The sequence below is a fragment of the Chelonia mydas genome, chromosome 6 (genome assembly GCF_015237465.2).
Source record: "Chelonia mydas isolate rCheMyd1 chromosome 6, rCheMyd1.pri.v2, whole genome shotgun sequence".
NCBI classification, from domain to species: domain Eukaryota; kingdom Metazoa; phylum Chordata; order Testudines; family Cheloniidae; genus Chelonia; species Chelonia mydas.
Genome location: NC_051246.2, coordinates 61,999,161 through 62,026,738, shown reverse-complemented (window position 1 = coordinate 62,026,738; position 27,578 = coordinate 61,999,161). Strand labels below are relative to the sequence as shown.

General features: G+C 40.6%; 1 protein-coding gene across 3 annotated transcripts in view; it reads left to right on the top strand.

The window, feature by feature from the left end:
* Positions 1 to 27,578, top strand: part of MYBPC3 (myosin binding protein C3) — a 141,196-nt gene that overhangs the window by 97,895 nt on the left and 15,723 nt on the right. For all 3 annotated transcript variants that reach the window (XM_037900227.1, XM_037900226.1, XM_037900228.1), the window contains 5 exons: positions 2,318 to 2,506; positions 5,072 to 5,206; positions 9,412 to 9,579; positions 13,344 to 13,432; positions 23,114 to 23,309. In XM_037900227.1, the coding sequence (XP_037756155.1) occupies positions 2,318 to 2,506; positions 5,072 to 5,206; positions 9,412 to 9,579; positions 13,344 to 13,432; positions 23,114 to 23,309 (777 nt within the window). The remainder of the gene's footprint in view (positions 1 to 2,317; positions 2,507 to 5,071; positions 5,207 to 9,411; positions 9,580 to 13,343; positions 13,433 to 23,113; positions 23,310 to 27,578) is intronic.

Genomic DNA, 27,578 nt, shown 5'->3' with positions numbered 1-27,578 from the left:
GTCATTGTTCCATGAGGCCTAGGGGCCTTGGCATAAGCTGGCATCTGTCTCCCAGCGTCAGAAGTGAAAAATGTCAGGGGAAGTCATAATAATAGGATGTCACTCAAACCAAACTAGAATGATAATATTTGTTCTTTTAAATTATCCTCCATGCAAGAATCTCAGTGCATTTCATATACAAATCATGTGGGAAGATTCATATAGTTTAAGGCCAGATGGGACCTTATTCAGAGGTCATTAATTTTCACCCTGTTACCCCTACATTGAGACCAGTAACATGCATTTAATAAAGCATAACTTGTGTTTGGTGAAAGCACAACTTCCAGAAAGTTATCCAGTCTTAATTTGAACACAAGAGATGGAGACTTTACCACTTTCCTTGGTAATTTGTTCCAACAGTTAATTATTCTCACTGTTAAAATTTTTTGCCTAACTTCTAATTTGAATTTATCTGGCTTCAGCTTTCAGCCACTAGTTCTTGTTATGCCTTTCTCCACTACGTTAAATAACCCTTTAGTGCTTGATATTTTGTCACTATGAAAGTACCTATATGCTTCAGAGTAGCAGCCGCGTTAGTCTGTATTTGCAAAAAGAAAAGGAGCACTTGTGGCACCTTAGAGACTAACCAATTTATCTGAGCATAAGCTTTCGTGAGCTACAGCTCACTTCATCGGATGCATTCAGTGGAACAGAAACACCCCTATTCAATGACTCCCCCTCATTGATAACTACTTTTTGAGATCTGTCAGCTAGCCAGTTCTTAATCCATTTAACATCTATTGATATTGCATAATACTAATTTTTTAATCAGGATGTAGTATGGTACTCAGCCAAACACCTTACAGAAGTCTAAATATATTAGATCTATGCAGTTACCTTTTTCAGCTGAACTTGTAATCTCTTTTAATTTTAATTTAAAAAATTAAATCAGATTGTTTGACAAAACCTATTTTCCACAAAACCATTTTGATTGGCATTAATTATATTCCTATCCTTTAACTCTTTACCAATTGAATCCTGTATCAGCTTATCCAGTATTTTGCCCAGGACTGATTTCAGGCTAACCTGCCTAAAGCTAGCCAGGTCATCCTGCTTGCCCTTTTGAATAGTGGAATAACATTAACACGCTTCCATTCTTCTAAAATTTCCCTAGTATTCCAAGATTTATTAAAAATTAACACCACCAGGCCACAGATCTCCTCAGCCAACTCTTTTAGGACTCTTGATGAAAGTTATCCAGGTCTAATGAATTAAAAATGTTTATCCCTACTAAATGTTGCCTAACATCCTACTCTGTACTAATGGGCTGGAAAGTACTTCATCATTCTCATATGATATGAGTACATCATCCAAATATAGAAAAGAAATGTTTACTGAACATTTCTGTCTTTCCAGCATCATTATTAACAAATTTACCATCTCTATCTGGTAATAGGCCTACACTATTTCAAATCTTTACCTTCACATGAGGCGCTCATGCCTTAATTGGTTCAGTGATTAATGAAGAATACTTGTTCCCAAGCCATGTAATGGGTCTAGAGAGGGCAGATGGGAACTCTACCCTTTCTCAACTTTGTTTACTATTTTTACATACTATACATAATAGAATACTATTATTGTATAGCATCGAGAGTGTGCTAGGTGCTTAACAACAGACACAGAAAGGCGTCCGCAGCTCCAGAAGAGCTACAGTTTAAATTTCCAATGTGATCAAACAAATGAAGATGTCAAATAGTAGAGGGGGAACAGAGCATGGAAGGTGGAGAGCAACAGCAATTTAGTTATGTGCACATCCTGGCGATTCATTTACAATTATATTTCTCTCTCTCTCTCTCTCTTTTGTTTTAAAGAGGTTTCTTATTGCCTTTTATTTGCTTACTTGCCACTCTCTCTGGCTTAAGACAATTTGACTGAAAAGGGAAATATAGTGAAAGAAATGGTAAATTCCAGCAATGTGGGTTTCCTCCCTTCCACTGTTGTTTCTGTTGAGAAGGATGGTGTCATCATATTCCTTCTCAAAAGCTCAGGCAAATTTCAGGTCTTAGAACACAGAAATCAAATCTGATGACAAGAACTAACGGCAGTGTAGAGTGGCTACTACTGGGCCCAGCAAGACTCTGGAGCACAGGAGGTAGATAGTACTGGATCCCACCTAGGTCCCCAGAGAGGAGGCTCTGAAGTGCAAACTCAGGAGAGTTGGGCATGGATTGGGCCCCTCCATACAGTCAGAAGGATGGTTTTCCTTTTCCTTCAGAAAATTATGCTGTCTCAGCCACTTCTAATTCTTGTACATCACAGAAATTTTTTTCATTCATAGGATACATCTTAGAGAGGAAAAAGAAGAAGAGCTACCGGTGGATGCGGCTGAACTTTGACCTTTTGAAGGAGCTGTCATATGAAGCCAAGCGAATGATTGAAGGTGTTGTTTATGAGATGCGGCTTTATGCTGTGAATTCCATTGGCATGTCCCGGCCTAGCCCTGCCTCACAGCCCTTCATGCCAATTGGTGAGTTTCATCATATGGTACAGTATCTCTCTGACCTCAAAGAAACAGATAAATGAACTCTCACCTTCTCATTCCACCATCTCTAAAAAGAAAAAATGTTTACTTTTTTGAGACAGCTAACTAGTCATTTGATATTTTCTCTCCCTTCCATACTTCTCACCCTTTTTTCTTTAGAGAGACAATGTGGGTGAGGTAATATCTTTCTCGGGCCAACTTCTATTGGTGAGAGAGAGAGAGACAAGTTTTCAAGCTTACACAGAGCTCTTCTTCAGGTCAAACCTTTTTTCTTTGTCATTTTTCTCTTCTCTTTCCCCCATTCCCTTCCCTGGGGAGCACAGAGATTCTAGTTTCATGAAATTGCTGATGAATTTCTAGCTGTTATAATTAGAAGTGTGAGAGCCAAGGCCGGGTCTGGAGAGGAGAGGGAACTAATTAATAGCATTTTCCCAGCCCCTCTCAGCTTCCCCTATTCCCTTATGGGTGCAAATATCATAGTATCCCTCCTCCTTTAATCCTAGCCCCTTCCAGAGCTACAAGGCTAGTTGATTAAGAAAATATCCGAGGAATTATTTTCTATAAATAATTCCTCTCAACCCAGCAGTACAGTGTCTTCAGCAGTCCCTGAGCTGGGAGCAAACTGTGTGAGTCTCCAGGAAGCCAGCCATTGAGGGCTTTAGAAACAGCAGTAACAAAAATACCAATAGCTGGAGTCTGAAATGACTAAAGTGGCCCAATCTGCAGACTGTAGCCAGGGGGAACAGTCTTCTGAAGGAGACAGTGTGAAAGCAAAAGGCCATTGCAAGGGGCCAGGAGGGCAGGATGAACTGCAAGAGGGGTCTGTTAACTCTGGACTTCAGTCACCCAACAGTTGGGCTACGGAGACAGAAGGGAAGCAACAAGAGCCATCAAGAGGAGCTACTGAACAAAAAGGTCCAAAGTTTTCATGGAACAGCCAGAGATTTACTAGATTAGGGATAAAGCCTGAGCCCATTGCTTCAGAGAATAGTATTTGGGTTTGCAGTATGTTTTGTATAGTCATGTGTGCTGCTAATTATCTTTTCCTCTTGTGTATGGTGCCCAATCTTTATCTCATTTTGCAAATGAAGGCTGTTGATGAAATGCAGCAACAGCAAGGAACTGGTTAAAATCTGATTTTTTTACTAGCAGTAATAAACTACAATGCTAATAATATAATCTAAATCTATTAAACAGTGTATTAAACTGTACTGAGCTTACAGCATAATTGATATATTTAAAGCAATATTTAAAATGTTTAAAATATTCCAGAGCAGTTCAGTTTATGATATATACATATTTGGTATGGCAAAAATAATTTATTTAAAATGTGTTCTGCCATACCATATAACTTAAGTGGTATGTGAATGAGCCACTGTATTAATACTTTGGTACACAGTTTACATCTTCTCACGTGTATTAGGTTCTCTGCAGTCCTTTTATGAAATGTGTCCCAAATAGAGTATTTTTTCCACAAGGGATATAAAATGCTAGAAATGCACAATCTGCAATTCCAATCTTCAAGTAACTCCTCAGAGCATGTGCCCTGGGGATATCCTACTTAAATATCTATCTGGATGAAGAAGGGATCAGATAACAACAGCTGGAAAACTTCTCAATACAGTGTTTCAGCCATGCAATATATGACTTTAAGCAAGTTCACTTTCAGCTCACATTTTTGAATTATGGTTTTGGTACTGGTACCTAAATCTAAGTTTTGTTTTCCTGAGGCCTATTCAGGTTTCAGAACTCTTTAGCAAGACTTTTCTTTGTTTTTTCAAATGAGTAGAAAAGAAGCACACCAAAGATAAGATGAGACACTAGGACTGTATTTAACTGCTGTTCTTGCTGAGCTATGAAGTGCAGAAGACTCATAGGGCAAGAAGCCCCTGTTCTGAGGGGGCATGCTGATAAATTTAGCAGAAGTGAAACCCCTGACACCAAAATGTTTTTTCTCATGTTTCTGTTTCTATTGCACAGACCAGACCTAGTTGCACTTGTAAATAAATATGGATACTATGGGCCATTTTTACCACTGGGGTAAGCCAACATACCACTACTGAAGTAAAATGTGTTACACCAATTTGTGCCATTGATGAATTTGGCCCTGTCTATGTGAATTTTACCTGGTAATAGTCAAGTCATAAGTGCAGTATACAAATTGTACAGATATTGTTTTTTCCTGTTCCCCTGCTCTCCTCAGCTGAAAAGCTGATTCATTTCTCCAGAGCTCTAGTCTCTTCATCAGCTTTTATCTATAAAGGAATTTATGCACAGCAACTGCTATCTAGCTAGACTTCCTATGTTACTGTACAAGTATCTTGTATTCCTCCTTGTCTGGGTTTTAGTCACTGACTCTTCCATCAAGTGGAGCGACAAAGGTTACATTTTAGAGCTGGGGTTTGATATGATTCTATATCATTTTGACCTCCTGCCCGCCCCCCGCTTAGTAATATAATTCATACACTGATCACTCCCTGTATATCTACCATGTTCTCTCACTTATAATCCTATATCTCAGGATTTTACTTTCTACTTATTTTCTTTTAGCTCCCCCAAGTGAACCAACTCACTTTACAGTGGAAGACATCTCTGACAGCACTGTTACCCTGAAGTGGAGACCCCCTGAGCGGATTGGAGCAGGGGGACTAGATGGCTACAATGTGGAGTACTGCAAAGAAGGATGTGAGTAAGCCCTAGTACCACAGTATTGATTGAGCATGATCAGTCAGAACAGAATAACTAAAATATCACCATAACTACTACAGCTTCACAACAGCAGCACTACAAATAAGTACATCCAGCATCATTACATTAAAGCTTACCACTAACAATGGTGGATGTGATCCCAATATAATTATCAAGCATTGCCACATTTACTTCAGCATTCTCATAGTACCATGATATAATCATATCAACCATAACATTGTTGTCACACCATCATCTTCACAATAATCGTCACACAGTACTTGCATTTAACCACAGTATTGCCAAAAGACTCAGTGCATCACTGTAATCATCATCTTAGCATTTCTGCAGCATCCAACCCAAGTCAAACAACCCATATTATCTCTACAGACAACACATTAGCAATGTCTTTTTGTTTTACGTATGTACAACAACCAGCATTTTGGGGTCCTGGTCCTTGACAAGGGCTCCTAGGTGCTACAGTAATACAACTAAACTAAACTAAGCTAAATAAGTAAGTAAACACAAGGCCTGGTCGACACTAAAACTTAGGTTTACCTAGCTCCATTGCTCAGGGCTGTAAAAAATGTTGCACCCGCAGCACCATAGTTAAGTGGACCTGCTTCTCTGCCCCTATCCTCCCAATGTAGACATGCCTAGGCCATGGATTCTTCTATTGACCTAGCTACTGCCTCTTGGAGAGATGGATTATCTTCGTCCACAGAAAAACTGCTTCTGTCAATGTAGGAAGCATTTGTACTAGGGCTGTCAATTAATCGCAGTTAACTCACGTGATTAACTCAAAAAATTAATCAATCACAATTAATTGCAGTTTTAATCGAATTGTTAAACAATAGAACACCAATTGAAATTCATTAAATATTTTTTAAGGTTTTTCTACATTTTCAAATATATTGATTTCAGTTACAACACAGAATACAAAGTGTACAGTGCTCAGTTTATATTATTTTTATTACAAATATTGGCAGTGTAAACATGATAAACAAAGGAAATAGTACTTTTCAATTCACCTCATACAAGTACTGTAGTGCAATCTCTTTATTGTGAACGTGAAACTTATAAATGTAGGGGGTTTTTTTTTGTATAACTGCACTCAAAAAAAAAACCCCAATGTAAAACTTTAGAGCCGACAAGTCCACTCAGTCTTACCTCTTGTTCAGCCAATCGCTAAGACAAATAAGTTTGTTTACATTTATGGGAGATAATACTGCCCGCTCCTTGTTTACAATGTCACCTAAAAGTGACAACAGGTGTTTGCATGGCACTTTTGTAGCTGGCATTGCAAGGTATTTACGTGTCAGATATGCTAAACATTTGTATGCCCTTTCATGCTTCCATGCTGATGACATGCATTAAAAAAAGAATGCGTTAATTACATTTGTGACTGAACTCCTTGGGGGAGAATTGTATGTCCCCTGCTCTATTTTACCCACATTCTGCCATATATTTCATGTTTTTGCAGTCTCAGATGATGACCCAGCACACATTGTTTGTTTTAAGAACACTTTCACTGCAGATTTGACAAAACACAAAGAAAGTACCAATGTGAGATTTCTAAAGATAGCTATAGCACTGGACCCAACGTTTAAGAATCTGAAGTGCCTTCCAAAATCTGAGAGGGACAAGGTGTAGAGCATGCTTTCAGAAGTCTTAAAAGACCAACATTCTGATGCGGAAATTACAGAACACGAACTACCAAAAAAGAAAATCAACCTTCCGCTAGTGGTATCTGACTCAGATGATGAAAACGAGTATGCTCTGAATGGTCCGCACTGCTTTGGGTATCGAACAGAACCTGTCATCAGCATGGACGCATGTCCTATGGAATGGTGATCGAAACATGAAAGGGACATATGAATCTTTAGCACATCTGGCACGTAAATATCTTGCGAGCCAGCTACAACAGTGCCATGCAAACACCTGTTCTCACTTTCAGGTGACATTGTAAACAAGAAGCAGGCAGCATTATCTCCTGCAAATGTAAACAAACTTATTTGTCTGAGCGATTGGTTGAACAAGACGTAGGATTAAGTGGATTGGTAGGCTCTAAAGTTTTACAATGTTTTATTTTTGAATGCAGATTTTTTGGTACATAATTCTACATTTGTAAGTTCAACTTTCATGGTAAAGAGATTGCACTACAGTACTTGTGTTAGATTAATTGAAAAATACTATTTCTTTTGTATTTTATAGTGCAAATATTTGTAATAAAAAATAAATATAAAGTGAGCGCTGTACACTTTGTATTCTGTGTTGTAACTGAAATCAGTATATTTGAAAATGTAGAAACCATCAAAATATTTAAATAAATGATATTCTATTATTATTTAACTGCGTGATTAATTGCAATTTTTTTTTAATTGCTTGTGTCAGGGTTCCTTCCCCACTCTGAACTCTGGGGTACAGATGTGGGGACCCGCATGAAAACCCCCTAAGCTTAATTCTACCAGCTTAGGTTAAAAATTTCCCCAAGGCACAAATTCCTCCTTGTCCTTGGACGGTATCACTGCCACCACCAAGTGAGTTAGACAAAGATTCAGGAAAAGGACCACTTGGAGTTCCTGTTTCCCCAAAATACGCCCCCCCCCAGCCCCTTCACCCCCTTTCCTGGGGAGGCTTGAGAATAATATACCAACCAAATAGGTAAACAAGATGAGCACAGACCAGACCCTTGGGTTTTTAGGACACTAAAAACCAATCAGATTCTTAAAAACAGAACTTTATTATGAAGAAAAAAGTAAAAGAAGCACCTCTGTGAAATCAGGATGGAAGGTAGTTTTACAGGGTAATAAGATTTAAAACACAGAAGTCTCCTCTAGGCAAAACTTCAAAGTTACAAAAAAACAGGAATAAACCTCCCTCTTAGCATAGGGAAAATTCACAAGCTAAAACAAAAGATAATCTAACAGATTTCCTTGCTTTACTTACAATTTTTGTAATCTAGATGCTTATTTCAGGTAGGGTTTTAGGAGATGGTTTTTCCTGCCCTGGTCCCTCTCTGTCCTGGAGAGAGCAACAAAAATAACACAAACAAAAAACCTCCCCACACAGATTTGAAAGGATCTTCTTCTCTTATTGGTCCTTTTGGTCAGGTGCCAACCAGGTTATTTGAGCTTCTTAACCCCTTACAGGTAAAGGAGGGATTTTATGCTACGCTTAGCTGTATGTTTATGACAGCCTGACAGCCCTAATTTGCACTACAGCGCTACAATGGTGTAACTGCAGCGCCACAGCTATGTCACTGTAGTGGTTCTAGAGTAGACATACCCTTAATTAAATACCACAGTTACCCTAATCTTACTTGATACCATATGTCTATGGTTACCAAAGTATTACTGCAGCAAGTCTAGAATCCTCATGTTCATGGTATCTTCACAACATCACCATTATCATGTCATCAAATCAACTGCTGCAGCAGCATCATAATCATAATCACCACAATCACTGTAGCATCAACATGGAATAATGGAATATAGAATCTTCTCTGTTACCAATCACCACTGACAAAGCAGCTGTATCTCTTAAGGTCACTGCAGTACCACGTTACTATATGGTGATGCCATGTAATCTGTATTAGGTTCTTCTAAAGTGTCTATTCACTAGTATCTATTCACTAATGACAGGTTATAGAGTAGCAGCCATGTCAGTCTGTATCAGCAAAAAGAAAAGGAGTATTTGTGGCACCTTAGAGACTAACAAATTTATTTGAGCATAAGCTTTTGTGAGCTACAGCTCACTTCACTGCAGAGTTACCAGAATCACTGTTACATCATCACAGCATGACAACAGTGCTATTAGTATCATGACTTCTATGCTGTTAATATTACTGAAGAAGCAATAGAAATTCTGTCCTCCTACTGCCATCAACTTGTAAAAATGCAGAAAAAAATGAGGTGATAAATTCCATTATTTGCACTATTGTTGTTAGAAGCATGTTTCTGTCACCATAGTATCCAAGTACCATATACATAGTTAAGGGATATATCAATTTCAGGAAAGAATTAACCTAACTCACTGCCTCCCTGTTAGAGCCACTCCCTTCCACTTTTATGAAATCAGTTGCAAAGAAAGCCCTCAACAGTCATCACTAAACTTCCTGAAGACACAGTCCTAAAGAAACTAGAGGGAACTTTAGTTTAGAAAGTTTGTATTATTTTAAAAGAGAAACCCTTTTCTTGCAGCTACAGAGTGGGTTCCAGCTCTTCAGGGCCTAACTGAGCGAACATCTGCACTCATTAAAGATTTGGTCACCGGGGACAAACTCTACTTCCGTGTCAGGGCTATAAACCTGGCTGGTGAGAGCGAACCAGCTCTAACCAAAGAGCCTGTTACCATCCAAGAGATCCTGGGTGAGTATCTGGAGTGAACAAGTATCACTTATCTATTTCCTTCAGGACAATTCTAATAATGTCCTTTAATGGAAAGTATGCAGTGTTGTTGTAGCCATGTCAGTCCCAGGATGTTAGGTGGGTGAGGTAATATCTTTTATTGGACCAACTTCTGTTGGTGAGAGAGACAAGCTTTCCAGCTACACAGAGCTCTTCCTTAGGTCTGGGAAAGATTCTCAGAGCATCACAGCTAAATACAAGATTGAAGAGATAGAATGTGTGCTAACTACTTATGCTAAACTAAGGGACCATCAGGGTGAAATGGCCCGTTAACACCCCGGTAGTAATAGGATAAAAAGGGGGGTTAGTGAGTTAACAGATTGTTGTAATAAGCCATAAATCCAGTGTCTTTATTAAGACCATGATTTTTTAGTCTTTAGCAAAGTTAGGAATTTAAGCTCCTAGGTTTGTCTTTTGAAAGTGACAGGTTTCAAAGTGGTAGCCATGTTAGTCTGTACAAATACTCCTCGTTTTATTGAAAGTGTGCATATTTCCTTTGAGGATGGGGAGATAGGTCAGATATAGAGTGATCACTTTGTGAAAAGTGTTCGCCCACAGTTAATACAGTGTTTTTGTCTTTTATACTTTTCCTGTGTGAGTTCATTCGAGATCATAGTGATTTTCTGGTTTCACCCACATAGTTGTTATTGGGGCATTTAGTGCACTGGATGAGATAAACCATATGTTGTGATAGGCATGTATAGGACCAATGGATCTTAAAAGGTGTGTTGTGAGGAGTGCTGATCATTGTAGTAGTGGAGATATGTCCGCAGGTTTTGCTTTTGTTGTTCTGGTGGGATTTGGTGCTACTTTGAGTTGGTGTGTCCTGGTCTATGGGGAGCCTGCTTCTGATGATGAGCTTGGTCTTCAAACAGCCCTCCAACCTCTCTGGGTGAAACGAGACAATCACTATGCTCTCAAATGAACTTACAGAAGAAGAGGACAGAAGACAAAAACACTGTATCACCTGTGGGTGAACAGTTTTCAAAAAGCGATCACTCCGTATCTGACCTATCAGCCCCATCCTCAAAGGAAACCTGCACAACATTTTCAAAAGATGAGCCTGGGAGCTTAAATTCCTAACATTACTAGACGCTATGGCCAGGTCTACGCTACACACTTACTTCAATATAACTATGTCGTTCAGGGGTGTGAAAAATCCACACTCCTGAGCGATGTAGTTATACCAACCTTAACCCCCCATGTAGACAGTCCTAGTCAACAGAAGAGCTTTTCCCACCGACATAGCTACCATCTCTCGTGGAGTTATTAAGCAAACAGGAGAGCTCTCTCCGATCAGCTTAGAGCATCGTCACCAGACAGTGCACCCATACCAATGCAAGTTTGTAGTGTAGACCTTCCCTAAAAATCATGGTCTTAATCAAGACACTGAATTTATGGCTTATTACAACAATTTGTAACCCACTAAACCTCCTTTTTGTCCTATGAAACGGGTTTTAATAAGCTACTTCACCTTGAAACGTCTCTTAGAATATGTGCTAACTACTTATGCTAAACTAGTTGTTGGCCTTGTATTTAGCTGTGACACACTCAGTACTTTCCCTAGACCTGAGGAAGAGCTCTGTGTAGCTTGAAAGCTTGTCTCTCCTAACTGAGAGGAAATTCTGGGATTGGTAGGGTACACACTCTCTTTAGCGTGAGGACAGCGAGCAGGCATTCTCTCACTTGAGTATAACTCTGCCCATATTCTAATACTTGACAGTTCTCTCAAGTTGGTTCTGAACTATTCATTTCCTAATTCTGGAAACATACAAGAGAGGTAACAGGATCTGGACCATAGTCAGTATATTTTTATTCATATTTCAGTTTTTAAAATGTTTACATTTTGCTTCCTGAAATGGTTGTCTCAAAGTCTGACTAAGAGATGCTTTATTTATTTAATTATTTATTTTATAAGAGTATTCTTGAAATAGATTGGTATGTTAATGACAAACATTCACACTCCTGCGAACTGAGGCCAAGGACTCTCTGGATAAAAGCTGTTATCTGCACTTGCATGTGCTACTTTGTTGATTACCATCCTATCACCACTCAATAGCAATAAGTTTTAATTCATTTGACTGCAGTCCAAAAGATATTAAGAGCTGTTAACTGCCCATTCCTCACTCTTGACTCACACAAGATGCCTACCAGAGTCCCACTAGTGTAATGAACTAGAGTTATAGAGCATCTGAAAACCAGTCAGATATAAGAACGAGTACTCCAAATCCAGGCTTACAAATTCATTCTATAGATAATTTATATGGATGAGGGAAGAAGAAAAGGTAAGACAGAGTATGCAAGTGTCAAGGTTCCTTCCCCACTCTGAACTCTAGGGTACAGATGTGGGGACCTGCATGAAAGACCCCCTACGCTTATTCTTACCAGCTTAGATTAAAAATTTCCCCAAGGTACAAACTTTGCCTTGTCCTTGAACCGTATGCTACCCCACCAAGCATTTTAAACAAAGAACAGGGAAAGAGCCCACTTGGAGACATCTTCCCCCAAAATATCCTCCCAAGCCCTACACCCCGTTTCTTGGGGAAGGCTTGATAAGAATCCTCACCAATTGGTACAGGTGAACACAGACCCAAAACCTTGGATCTTAAGAACAATGAAAAATCAATCAGGTTCTTAAAAGAAGAATTTTAATTAAAGAAAAGGTAAAAGAATCACCTCTGTAAAATCAGGATGGTCAATACCTTACAGGTTAATCAGATTCAAAACATAGAGAATCCCTCAAGGCAAAACCTTAAGTTACAAAAGGACACAGCTTATTTTACCAGCCATTAAACAAAAGAAAATCTAACGCATGTTCTAGCTAAATTACTTACTACCTTTACAGGAGTTGTAAGGCTGCATTCCTGATCCGTTCCCGGCAACAGCATCACACAGACAGACAGACCCTTTGTCCCCGCCCTCCCTCCAGATTTGAAAGTATCTTGTCCCCCCATTGGTCATTTTGGGTCAGGTGCCAGCGAGGTTACCTTAGCTTCTTAACCCTTTACAGGTGAAAGGGTTTTGCCTCTGGCCAGGAGGGATTTCATAGCACTGTATACAGAAAGGTGGTTACCCTTCCCTTTATATTTATGACAGCAAGAAAAATTCAAATGAGCCGGGATTTGAAAAGACAGAATACACTTTGCAATGAGATTCCCACTTGTAAAGGAAAAGTAAGCTGCCACAAATTACTCCCTTGATGCTGAGTAATGAAGTGCAACTCCTTCCACCGCTGGTCACCGAGGTGTTATTGAGCCACTCCACAACAGCGATGCAAACCCAGTGGCTGATGTAGTGTTGGGAGGAGGATTGGAGGATCTGTGCAGCAGCAGTTTCCCTGCCTCTCAGCCAAGCCTGCCCATGCCCTACCCCCTTGTTGCTCTACAGATGGGTACCCAGTGGAGCTGAGCTCCACAAAGAGGTGCATATACTATGCAGAAACCTCCAGAATCTTCCTTCATTCAGAGGAAATGCACTAGTCCTGCTAGCAATTGAGCCTGCATAAGTACAGAAACAAGGGCAAGAGTTGCTGTTACAGATGAATATGCACAGGAAATTATCAGTTTTCCCAACTGTATGAGTAGCATTCATTCTGATTTTCTCATGCTCACAAGCACTTTGTATTGATTCCCAGTCTTAGGTATAAACGCTGTCTCCATTGGTGTTTTTCCTTCATTTTCCTAACATTTCAAATAACCAAATATGACATCTGTCTTTATCAACAGAACGTCCCAAATTCTGGCTGCCTCGCTATCTACGGCAGACTCTGGTGAAGAAAGTAGGAGAGACAATCAACATTGTGATTCCCTTCCAGGTATGTGATTGATTCAGTTTTGACATGGGTCTCTTTAGTTGCTTATCTAACAGATTATTTTTTCCTTACCCAAGCTCCCCTGCTGGCTGGCCACTGGTTCCTAAAAATGATGGGCTCGTGTGACCTTTAACCTAGAATCAAATCTGATAGTAGCCCTATATGGTTGGATAGTTTACAGTAAATAAAGAGGAGATATGCAGCAAGTTAGGCCAGTCCTCACACTAGACCAAATTCAGTTTGTTTACAATAGTGTAAGTCTGGAGTACATCCACTGGAATCAATGGATTTACTCCCGATTTACATCAGTGTAACTGAGCAGAATTTGGCCCTCTGTTCACAGATCAGATAGCAAGCAGTGAATAGCAAAGAAGGGTCCAATGATCTAATGGAGAGAATCAAAATAACAATGAGCCAGAACTGGCTTTATGTATTTAAGATATATAGTTCAAATTCAATTATGTTTAAATATATTTTAACACAAAGGATTTTTTGTTGTTGACAAATAATAATTTTATGTATGTCCCTCCTGTTAGTTTTTGTTCTGATAAGTTATTTAAAATGGAGTGTTCCTGCCCTGCGTCATTCACAATACATTGTACAATCCGCACAATGAATAAGACAAGATACCAGCTTATGCTCATGCAATTAAAGATGTACTATAACGCCAGGCAATAGAGTTAAAGTTGTGAGCGCAAATTTAAAGAAATTATATAATGAGGCAGTGCTGTCTTATTTCATGTCCTCAGTTTGATGGCTTTTACTACAATCCAAATTGCACATGCACGGCACCCTTTATCAGAAAAAATGGCACATGTCCAAAGTAAGATTTTTAACTCCTTATAACCCTTTTTGATAGTATTAATTATGTGCCAGAGCTTTGTATAGGCATCTTTTTATAATTTAAATAGAAATAAATAAATAACCTGGCCAAATCAAATTAAAATATTGCACTTCCTTAAGGACTTGCTTGCCAAACTTCACATTTCTAAACCCTGCTGCTGAGGTACAACAATGGGTTAAGATTGTTTCCCTCCTTCCTCTTACTGAAAAACAAATGAACCATTTAAAATCAAATTCTCAATGCAAATGTGAAAACTTCAGAAAGTGACAAGCAACTAAAAATGGGGGGTTATAATGGAAATGCTTAGTCCACCTTACCTATAGCTTTCACTACATGCTCCAGTTGTAATAAATAATATACAATAGTATTTTTAACATTTCACATTAAGGACAAAATATTAAAGAAAAAAGACAACAAAAATCAATCATGTTTATTACATTTAATTAAAAAAGATAAGTACTCAAAAACATCTTAGGAAGGAAAAAAATCTACATAAATTTCAATCATCAAAAGTTTATTTCATACAAATAATTGTCATCATTCACACTGATATAAAAATAATCAACAGGGGGAAGAGCCAAGCCTTTAGGCTCAGCTGAATGTGAGGCTGCATGTATCTGTGCTACCTCAGAAGCATTCCGAAGGAATTGTGACTTTCTTCCCTGCTTCCTTCTTCCTTGGGAGGGGAGAGCTACACCCCTGGAAAGGGGTGTATCTTACTTCTCCTCTTGCATGCACCTTGAAAAGAGTGTAAAGGAAGAAAATAGTGGCTTTTATGGCATCTATGTATACAATGTGGCTAGGATACTCATTAACAGAGTATGTTTGTTTATGCATCTCTGTGCAAATAAGCCTGCAGAGAGAGGTGTTCAGAGTTTACACACATGTACGGTGTCTACGTGTTCATTAGAAGTGTAATCTGTATGCATGAGGCAGATATGAATGTCAGTGCTTTGTTGGGCATGTATTCAAAGTGTGAAAAATTGCATGGCAGATTTTCAAAACTGCATGTGTGCAACTACATACAGTTACTGTGTGCATGCACTTGAAATTATACAGAGTGTATAATTAACTAGGCAGTTAAATCACTTACTGGTTATCTGTGCGTGCACTTGCTGCAATTGTATAAGCAATCACAGTAATCACATATGCCAAAGAACATATATTTCTGTATGTGAATTTATGTCAGGATGAGCATATACAAAGAAGGATGGTCTTCTGACTGAGGCATAGGACTGGAAGTTAGAACTTGCAGATTCTATTTCTGAATTTGACACTGACATTCTGTGTGACCTTAGGCAAATAATTTGATGTTTCTCATTTTCCTCATCTAGAAAATGAAGAAAATGATACACCTTTAGTGTCAGGTGTGGGTGTTTGTGGAGATTAATTCATTAAGGTTTGTAAAGCATTTTGAAATCTCAGATGGATGGAGTTAGAGATACGCAAAATATCATTTCAGTAAGGGAAAGAATGTGTATATACAGTACTTATAAAGTGCATATGTTGAGGATGGATGGGAAGTGGGAGTAGTGTATGTACAGATGAGTGGAATCTATATAAAGTACAGTTTGCATGTGTTGTGGCTTGTGGTTTCCAGGTTATACAAAGGGGTTTATATGCATGGGGATGTACCGTTTCAATGAGCAGTGGAAAGTCAGAAATTTGAAGCAACTGTGATATGTCATGTGTGAAGTTGAGACATACGGAGTTTATGTCTTATGTCTGAACTGCATGCTTAACACCGCTACCATGAAATTAAATGCTTACCATTATTCTTTCTCAAGTCCCTCACCCCTAAACTTTCTAAAGTATTTTTTCACTGATTCATAGATTCATAGATATTAAGGTCAGAAGGGACCATTATGATCATCTAGTCTGACCTCCTGTACAATGCAGGCCACAGAATCTCACCCACCCACTCCTGCAATAAACCTCTCACCTATGTCTGAGCTATTGAAGTCCTCAAATCATGGTTTAAAGACTTCAAGGTGCAGAGAATCCTCCAGCCAGTGACCCGTGCCCCATGTTACAGAGGAAGGCGAAAACCCCCCAGGGCCTCTTCCAATCTGCCCTGGAGGAAAATTCCTTCCCGACCCCAAATATGGCGATCAGCTGAACCCTGAGCAAATGGGTAAGTTTCACCAGCCAGATACCCAGGACGAATTCTCTGTAGTAACTCAGATCCCACCCCATGTCTAGCCACATATAGAATGCAACATTTTATAGGGCAGACAATTTTGAGTTACTGTTACTGACACAGTTGAGTTACTGTTAAATCTTTAAAACATTTTTAAATTGAAAAAAGATATAATTTTGCTGCTGTGATAACTCAACAGCTGAAGGAGTTTTCCACAAAACATTTTTTTTGGTCTGAAACCAAGAGTGGAAAATTTCAACTCAAAAGAATTCTTCATAAAGTTGTAAGTGAAAACAAGTTTAATGAATGTTGATTTGTAACCTTAACTATAGCTCTCACTAAGGTAAAAGCTCTGAAGGAACTTATTAAATCATATTTAGACTACAATATCCAATTTTTATCACCTTTTCTAAACAAAAAACAACAAAAGGAAAATAAAAATAAAGATTGAGAGGTTTAGCTTCTTCAGGTAGGCTAAAAAAATTAGGACTGTACTTGCTAAAGAAGAGGCACTTCAGAAGATAAGACTGCAGTATTCAAAATACAAAAAGAGATCTGGAGTACATAGACAAGCCTCTGAATTAATGCTAAACCTCTGTGAATAGAAGACACAATCAGGAATTGAGGAGCACTGTCTGATGGCACTGTAAGTCAGAATCCTGTGTTCTATTCCTGTGACTGAGTCTCTGACCTTGTCAAAATCACTTATTCTCTATGGCTCCATCTGTAAGGCTAAGATTTAGTCATGGATATTTTTAGTAAAAGTCATGGACAGGTCACAGGCAATAAACAAAAATTCACGGCCAGTGACCTGTCCATTACTTTTACTATAAATACCCATTACTAAATCTCTGCTCTTAGACCCCTTTGCTCGGGGGGCGGGGGGGCCTGCTTCAGCAGTGGGGACTGTCTGCCGTGGGGCGAGGGGGGGTGTCCGAGGCCCGTGGGGACTGCTCTCCCAATATCCTCCAGAACCGCCCCTGGATCTGCTGCTCTGACCACCTCTGGGATCGTCCTTGCTTGGGCACTCCCCGGGCTGCTGCTCCAGCTGCCTCCAGGACTGCTATTGCTTGAGCAGTCCCTGGGGCCAGCTGCTCTGGTGGCCCTGGGGTCAGCCGCACCAGTTGCTGTAGCTGCGGAAGTCACAGAGGTTGTAGAAAGTCATGGAATCCGTGACTTCTGTGATGTCCAGACAGAATCGCAGCCCTACCCATCTGTAACATGGGAATTCTACTATTCAGCTACCTTATAAGGGTATTATTAGGCTGAATAATGTTTGTAAAGAAATTTGAAATCCTTAGATGAAAAGTGCTACAGTAGGGCAAAAGCCAAGTAATTAGTAGACCACGCCTTTTTTATAGAGCGCTGTAATCTTGTGGGACATCCTGCCAAGAGGAGGAGGTTTGTACACTTTTATTCCAAAATTAAATAGACAGGTACTAGAAGTAGTATTATGTGCTATTATTGGGGACTCAAGGTATTCCTTAACTGCCTTCCTGCCCATCATATATCTGTAAATATTAGTTTCTAAAAAACATTGTTAGAAAAAATCACTTCTCTATCTCCCTTCAGTAAAGCCCCTGAGGCTCTTCTGGTGTGCCATCCACCTACTCTGCCTCTCACTGTTCCCTCCAAGATTAGATATTGCTCATTACAGAAATCCAATCCTCCGAGATATGAATTAGGAACATGCTTTCTACGGGTTCATGCTTTTCACAGTCTATAAATAAGAGTATCGGGATATGAAAACCAACAGTGCAAACATTTGCCCTATTTCATTAGTTACTACAGCATCTTAAATAAGGGGTTATAGAAAAGTGCCTACTCAACCATACTATAACTACAGCAATTGCTAAGCTACATTTATGACTAAGAGGGCACTTTCATAGTAAGTTTCTATTTTGAGCTAGATATAACTTTCAGAAAAAGCTGCTAAAATTTCTCATGGCTCTTCGTTACTGAAAAAATTTAGGGACAGATCTTCTGCCTCCTCTAATCCCTTTGAGCTATTCCATTTTGCAAACAGGTTGGAAAACCAGCCAAGGACCTGGCCCTAAATGTTTTGGTAAATAATAATTTCAGTCCAAAAGGTAATTTTTTCCCTTAAAGTTATAAGTTTCTTTATATAAGTCCCCACCTTGCCAGTCGACATAATACATGGCAGTGGTATTATATGTGAAGATCTTGAGAGTGATAAAATTCAACTGAGGAAAGAAAGATTTGCAAGTTAAACTGGATTGCTCTGAGCTCCAGAACTTTTAAGTGTAGAGAGGATTCTTTGTGCCTTAAATATCATGGATAAACACCGCACATTTGGGTGAAGGCAACTGACACCCCTTCCTTCTGCAGCACTAGTGATTGAAATGGGACACTTTGCATACCATCTCTGGTTTGTCCCAACTAAAACCTCTCCAACGCATCATCAAGGATCTACAACCTATCCTGAAGGACGACCCATCACTCTCACAGATCTTGGGAGACAGGCCAGTCCTTGCTTACAGACAGCCCCCAACCTGAAGCAAATACTCACCAGCAACCACATACCATACAACAAAAACACTAACCCAGGAACCTATCCTTGCAACAAAGCCTGTTGCCAATTGTGTCCACATATCTATTCAGGGGACACCACCACAGGGCCTAATCACATCAACCAGACTACCAATGTGATATATGCCATCATGTGCCAGCAATTCCCCTCTGCCATGTACATTGGTCAAACTGGATAGTCTCTACGTAAAAGAATAAATGGACACAAATCAGATGTCAAGAATTATAACATTCAAAAACCAGTCAGAGAACACTTCAATCTCTCTGGTCACTTGATTACAGACCTAAAAGTGGCAATTCTTCAACAAAAAACTTCAAAAACAGACTCCAACGAGAGACTGCTGAATTGGAATTAATTTGCAACCTGGACACCATTAACTTAGGCTTGAATAAAGACTGGGAGTGGATGTGTCATTACACAAAGTAAACTATGTCCCCATGTTTATTTCCCGCCCCCCTACTGTTCCTCACTCGTTCTTGTCAACTGCTGGAAATGGCCCACCTTGATTATCACTACAAAAGGTTTTTATTCTCTCCTGCTGGTAATAGCTCACCTTACCTGATCACTCTCGTTACACTGCGTATGGTAACACGCATTGTTTCATGTTCTCCATGTATATAAAATCTCCCCACTGTATTTTCCACTGCATGTATCCAAAGAAGTGAGTTGTAGCTCACAAAAGCTTATGCTCAAATAAATCTGTTAGTCTCTAAGGTGCCACAAGTACTCCTTTTCTTTTTGTGGATACAGACTAACATGGCTGCTACTCTGAAACCAGTCCCTCTTTAGTCACCCTTTGTGGGGGAGCAGAGTGGACACATAGGTGCATGAAGCCATATGACCCAGGAGCCTTAGGATGCTATATCTGTCTTATTATGGGCATATTTGAGTATTGTAGATGATATTCAGGCTGATCCGCTGGCTAGGTTGGAATTTAAGGCCGTGCCTCTGAACTCCAATATTTCAGAAAGAATGAGTGTTGATTTTGGTAATCTCAGAGACCCAGAAACTGGAACAATTTCCTGAACTGATGAAGCATCCTGAAAGGATTTGCCTTGAATCAGCAGGGATACATGTGGATTCCCGCTCTTCTGAAATGGACTGTAATTACTGTTGAGCATTTGGTGAAGACCTCTGGAGCTGTGATATGACCAAATGGAAAGATCCAATATTGCTACTGTTGAGTCTATGAAACGGAGGTACTTCCTATGAAACAGATAGATGATAGTGTGGAAATATGTGTCCTTTAAACTGAGAGCAGTGAACTACTCCTGCATATCTAGGTAGGGGAGGATGGACAGTAAGAACTTAAGATGAGTAAAAAAGTATACCAGATGCCTAAAATCCAGGATAAGACTTAATCCTCCCTTCCTTTTGAGAATCAGAAACTAACAGGAATAGAATCCTTTTCATTTAAATTGTTTTAAACTTCTTCTATGGCTCCCAGTTGAAGGGAAGAGACCACTTCTTCTTTCAAGTTTATCCTCAGAAGGGTCCCTGAAATGGGACGAAGAGGGAGGGAGGCAGCTATGACTGGAATAGGATGAAGAAACCTTGTCTGGTACTTTGAGAATCCACTGGTCTGAGGTGATTCTATTCCATGGCAGGAAGAAATAAGGCATTGCAAAATGTGGGAGAAAATGGAAGAGATCTGTAAAATGGTCTAGTCCAAGGCTCTCAAATTGACCATCAAACTTACTGCTTACATTCTAATGCAACAACTAATGATCCAGAGGACAGAGTAAAGATCCTGTTCCTAGAATAGTGTGGTTACTTTCCAGGTGGCTCAGCGGGTGTTTTAGTATAAATTCTGGCCAGACCTTTGCCTGAAGGTACTTGTATCTAAAAGAGAACTTCCTTGTAGTGGCAAAGAAAACCTAAAGGATGCTCTTGAGTCTCTCAGAGTAAGCAGAGAATCATCTTGATTTAAAGACCTCAGGACCTTCGAAGCACAACTCCTCGCTGGTGCTTCTGCAGCATCTTGAGAAGTCTGGAGGACTGTAGCTCAGAGGATCTTTGCATAGTTACCGCAATGGCAAATGAGAGGGCAGCTTGTCAGAGGCATTCATTGCTGCCTGAAGGGAGTATGTGATGTTGGCAGACCAGGTGCCAGCTCATGCCAATGCCCTTAAACCTCACTGAACACTTACAGATGCATAGCTGGAAACTAGTGTGTTAGCGTTTTTAAAATAGATGTTAAGTTTCTAAGAATGTGTTTAGTGTTTGGTCTTTATGAAATGCTTGTGCTTGTTGCTGCATTCACGAATATCACTTATAATATCTGTATTCCATATTATAAGGTAATATACAAGTGTTTGCTTTGTAACTATTAAAATGTTTGCTATGAAGCTGGAACCCCCCTCCCCAGTCAGGAGAGAAGCATTACCATGTGTGAAATACTAGTTTACCATGAGAGTTATCATCTCCTGCCCAAAAAAAGAAGGCATGCGGACACCAGAGAAATGATTGTGGAACATCAGGGAATGATTGTTGATTGTTCCCCCCCACACCCACAAAGAGGAGACATGCACAAACCTGCATTCCGTCACACGTTGAACTCTGGGGGAAGAGAATAAATATCCCTGACCAGAAGGAACTGCATCACTATACTGCTTGGAATTGAGAGGGCAGTATTTCTAAGCTTAAACAAGCGATCCCCAAGCTGTTTAGCTTGGGTTAGCCCTAAAAGACATATAGAGCTTGCATATTACAGCAGCTTCTATACCTTTTAAAACCCAACACTGTAATTCATTAGTATGTGTATATTTACTTGCTTTAACCTTGTAAATAACTCATTTCTTTTTCCTAGTTAATAAATGTGTAGTTAGTGTATTATAGGATTGGCTACAAGCATTGTCTTTGGTTTGAGATATGAGGTACAATTGACCTGGGGTAAGTGACTGGTCCTTTGAGACTGGGAGTAACCTGAATATTGATGTGATTTTTGGTGTAAGGGATCATGTATCACAAAGGCAGGCTTTCCTGGATGGCAAGATAGACCACAGTGCTTAAGACAATTGTCTGACTCCATGCTAAGTCTGGTATAGTGCTTGAGGAGTTCACACCTGATATTTCATTGGTGAAATCTAATTATAGAACGCACAACCAGTTGGGGGTTTGTGCCCTTGTTCTTGACAGACTGCCATGAGAGGGCATGCACGTTCTTGAGCCACTTCAGACAACTTGACAGAGTGAGACTTTGTGAGACTTTTTTTGCCTCATTTCTGGTGTCCTCAAGCAGCTGATCAAGAAGAGGAGACTAGTTTGTCCCAGTTGAATAAATCAGTTAACCAGCAAATGTGGTAGTACAGTGGATTGTAAGGTGCCTAATGAATAAGGGTTCCTGCCCAGAAGTTCTAGCGATGTACTTTTGAGGGCCAAATTGTTTGGATGTTTCTTAGGCTGCTGAAACAATAGGAACCCCAACGTACGATTGAAAAAAAGGACCCAAAGCACTTTTGAGGAGCTAAATATCAGCTATCTTGGAAGTGGCTGGTATTAATGGAAGTGTAGGTTATAGATATTTTATTGGCTCCAGAATGTCTTCATTTATGGGCACAGCCACTGTGCCTGACTGTTTGGAGCGAAATATATCAGTTTATGTGATTTGTCCTGCACTACCGAAATTCTAGATCCAAGGACGCTGCAGTTCTGGACAAGAGCTTCTGAAAGGCCTTGAAAGCAACTGGAGAAGGGAGTCAGGGACTGGTGGGAGGAACAGTAGCTGGAGTAACAGCCTCAACAGAAAACACATGAGGTTTCTGTTGTTAATCTTCCACGTGCTCTCAATTTCCTTATCTTCCAAAGAAAAGGGGCATTGAGATAGCTAGGTCTCCTAATTAATCTCAGAGGAGAAGGCAACTTCAGTCTTTTGTCAGTGTTTGTTCCCAGAATGACTTATGTTAAAATGGGGGTGTTATATCTACATTGCCCAGTTAGAACATGCTATTGACCCATGAGGATGGAAGAGAAATATCTGGAGGGGCCAGGAAATGGAGAAGCAGACAAAGAATCATATGTTCATCTATCAGTACAGCACCTGAAATTAATTCTTCTATTTTTATAGACCAAAAAAAAAAAAAAAAGAGACCCTGAAAAAAGCAAATCTGTTGTTGTCCAGAGAATAAGCATGCTCTTTTCTTCCTGCAGGGTAAACCTCGACCCAAAATCACTTGGACAAAAGATGGTCAAACACTAGACGCCAAAGAGGTGGGAATTCGGAACAGCACCACAGACACTATCCTGTTCATTCGAAAGGCTGAGCATCACCATTCAGGGACATATGAAGTGGAAGTTCAGATAGAAAACATGAATGATAAGGTTGCTATTACCATGCAGATAATGGGTAAGAAACTGGTGACTCTAAAGCTCAACATTTAAAATTGTGGAATTAGTATGTGTATCCTTCTGCACACAGAAGTAGAAAGTATGGATCCCAGCCCTGGTGGGCTTATGCATGATTTTACTACAGGTAGGAAATATGAATCCAGGAATTAGTATGCTGCTGTCATGATCCTTCTACACCCAGGGGTTGTAAATGCAAAAAATCATGGGACTAGTATGTGTATTATTCTACTCTTCCCAGAGTCAGAGAGGGGTGCTAATATATTAGTAGGAGGATTCTACTTGATTCAGGTTGTGAATTTACCCTAATTTTCTAAAAGAATTCAGAGAATACTTGTCTAATACAATTATAGCAGACAGAGATGGAAAGACCTATTAGATTAGATAAGGGCTTGTCTACATGATGCATTAGTCCACATCAGTGGGTGTAAATTTTAGTTCACATGAGCATGTCATGGACTTACTGGTTGTGTGGACACTGCTGGCACATATGAAAAGCTCCCTAGTGCATGTTAGTGTAGTTCTTCACAGGACTACCTTAACACACACTACGGAATGTTTAGTGGGTGCCAGCAGTGTCCACAAGTCCAGTTAGTAAACAACACACTAATGGTACACTAGGATTTACAACCCTCTGGTGCAGAGTAACATATCCCATAAGCAAGCCCAAAGACAGTCCATCCCTTGTAGCCCAGTGCAGAATTGTTCTGTACTGCACATTTCTACTCTCATTTTAATGGCACTTCCATAAATTCTCTTGGAAGACTATTCACAGACTAATATGTATCTCACAGTCAGCAAGAATTCTGTTATAGCTCTGTGTAACATACCAAATAATGCTAATGCTAAATACTAATAATACAAAATAATATTTTATCTTTGCTGTTAACCATCTACAAATATTTTAAGAGTAAAATGTTGCTTAGCCACATTATAAATATTGTGCTCTTCTAGGAGGAAAGGTTAAATCACTTCCTTCAGACCCGATCATTTTTGTTCTCCTTAAATTTCCTCCAATTTGTCAATATCTTTCTGGGAATGTGTAATTTTATTGAACTTTATTATTTAATATAATTTCTGACCGTTTAGAACTGATAATATGGAGCTTATTAAATACTGTTGAAAATTTTTAAAATTTTAAGATATATATAGGATAAAAATGGCAAGAGTGAGCACCTAATGGTTTTAGACACAAAGGACCTAAGGCAGGGGTGGGCAAACTTTTTGGCCCAAGGGCCACATCTGGGTATGGAAATTGTATGGCAGGCCAGGAATGCTCACAAAATTGGGGGGTGGGGTGCAGGAGGGGGTGCGGGCTCCAGCTGGGGGTGCAGGAGGGTGTTCCGGGCTGGGACCGAGGGGTTCGAGGACAGAATAGGGATCAGGACCTGGACAGGGGTTGGGGCGTGGGAGGGGGCAAGGGGTGCAGGTTCCAGGCGGCGCTTACCTCAAGTGGCTCCCAGAAGCAGCGGCATGTCCCCCTCCGGGGGGGGGGCTCCTACGCAGAGGCGCGGCCAGGCAACCGCACACTGCCCCTGCAGCTCCCATTGGCCGTGGTTCCCGGACACTGGGAGCTGCGGGGGCAGCACTTGGGGTGGGGGCAGCATGCGGAGCCCCCTGGCCGCCCCTGCACATAGGAGCTAGAGGGGGGACATGCCGCTGCTTCCAGGAGCCGCGCAGAGCAGGGAAAGCCCCCAAGCCTGCTCCCTGGCTGGAGCGCCAGAGTGGGGCAAGTCCCAGACCCTGCTCTCCGGCGGGAGCTCAAAGGCCGGATTAAAACGTCTGGAGGGCCGGATGCGGCCCCGGGCTGTAGTTTTCCCACTCCTGACCTAAGGCATGCTCTGGTCCTGTACGACAATACTAAGTATTTTCCTTCCAATGTTTGGTACATCTCATACCATAAAAATGACTTTATATAGAGAGAGTCATTTTATATATCATGATATATATAGTCATTTTATATATCGTAAAAATGACTTTATATTTTACATATTGTGACAAAGTTCCTGCTCTACCTTGGTGGGTCTTGTGCTTATTGGCGGATTTGCTCGCCTTGGAGCTTCACGGCAGCCCTCAGCTTGGCCATTTTTCTGAACCCACAGTCCAGGTCGACGACTCCTGTGTCTGACCAGGAGTTGGGAGGATTTGGGGGAAACCCGGGCCCGCCCTCTACTCCGGGTTCCAGCCCAGGGCCCTGTGGAATGCAGCTGTCTAGACTGCCTCCTGGAATAGCTGTGCAACAGCTACAACTCCCTGGGCTACTTCCCCATGGCCTCCTCCCAACACCTTCTTTATCCTCACCATAGGACCTTCCTCCAGGTGTCTGATAATGCTTGTACACCTCAGTCCTCCAACAGTCCATGTTCTCACTCTCAGCTCCTAGTGCCTCTTGCTCCCAGCTCCTCACATGCACACCACAAACTGAAGTGAGCTGCTTTTTAAAACCCAGGTGCCCTGATTAGCCTGCCTTAATTGATTCTAGCAGCTTCTTGATTGGCTGCAGGTGTTCTAATCAGCCTGTCTTAATTGTCTCCAAAAGGTTCCTGATTGTTCTGATTGACCTACTTAGCCTGGGGCTAATATATCTGCCTTCTATTACTCTCCTATAGCCATCTAGCCTGACCGTGTCACAATATATATATCAGTTGTCAGAGAACCATTTCCCATAGAAACTTAATGGCTGACAAAGTGTGAGTAATCTTATTACATTTATTAAGATGTACCAGGCCTGCAGGACTGGTGTAAGATTTCTAAATTCTTAGGTGGATAGCTTTGCCACAACATTAAATTTCAGTTAATCTCCTGCTGATCACCAAAAGGGCTTGAATACTTGCAGAGCCTTCTGCAGCCAAACCATGAATTTAAATTATTGACTCAGCCCCTCATTCATCAGAGCTGCCCTACTTCACTTCTGTCAACAGCACCTTCTGGTCTCCAGATTGGTATGTTCTTGGCAGGAGAGAAACGTGGGAGAAACAGGCAGGCTGTTTTTTATTGATGGCAGTGCTACAGTTGCTATGTAACAGCATGCATAGGTCAGCTGAAAGGGTGAGAGCCTAACCTGGCTGTCAAAGAACCAATACATCAATCACTGATCCTTTGATAAATCAGTTAATCTTCCTTGACAGATGTCTACTTGCTGAGGGATTAATGCCTACAGCCTCATGTGCTCTTACCTTTTGGGGACTGGGGTGAGGAAGCAGGCAACCAAAAACTGGACTGTCCTGAAATAAGTCCCTTTCATCCCCAGAGAAGAAAGAGAACTATACACTCTCAAGCTGTTTGAAGTGGCTCAAGAGTGTGAGTACCAACTTCAGGACAGACTGTTAAGAAGCGGAGCACAAACCCCAAACTGATTGGGTGATCTATACTTAGATTTCAGCAACCAAGTATCAAGTGTGAACTCCTCAAGTACTGTAACAGCCTTAACACAGAGTCAGAGAGAGTCCATTTGGGTACTTTGGTCTATATTGACAGGTAAGCGTGCCGTTGTGATAGATGGTCCCTTACACCAAAAATCACAATAATATTCAAGTTACTCCCAGTCCCAAAGGACCAGTTACTTGTCCCAGGTCAATTGCACCTTAGATCTTACACCCAAGAAAATGCTTGTAGCCAATCCTATAATACATTAACTAAAGATTTATTAACAAGGTTAAAGAAGGTAAACATACATACACAAATGAGTTACAGTCTTAAGTTCAAAGGATGGTAGAAGCTTCTATCATAAGCAAATTCTTTAAGTCCTTTATGACTAACCCAGGCCAAGCACTGAGGATCCCGAGATTATCCTGGAAGTTACTAGATCACAGACCCTGGTTCTAATGGGAGACTTCAATCACCCTGATATCTGCTGGGAGAGCAATACAGTGGTGCACAGACAATCCAAGAAGTTTTTGGAAAGGGTAGGGGACAATTTCCTGGTGCAAGTGCTGGAGGAACCAACTAGGGGCAGAGCTCTTCTTGACCTGTTGCTCACAAACCTGGAAGAATTAGTAGGGGAAGCTAAAGTGGATGGGAACCTGGGAGCCAGTGACCATGAGATGGTCGAGTTCAGGATCCTCACACAGGGAAGAAAGGAGAGCAGCAGAATACGGACCCTGGACTTCAGAAAAGCAGACTTTGACTCCCTCAGGGAACTGATGGGCAGGATCCCCTGGGAGAATAACATGAGGGGGAAAGGAGTCCAGGAGAGCTGGCTGTATTTTAAAGAATCCTTATTGAGGTAAAAGGGACAAACCATCCCGATGTGTAGAAAGAATAGTAAATA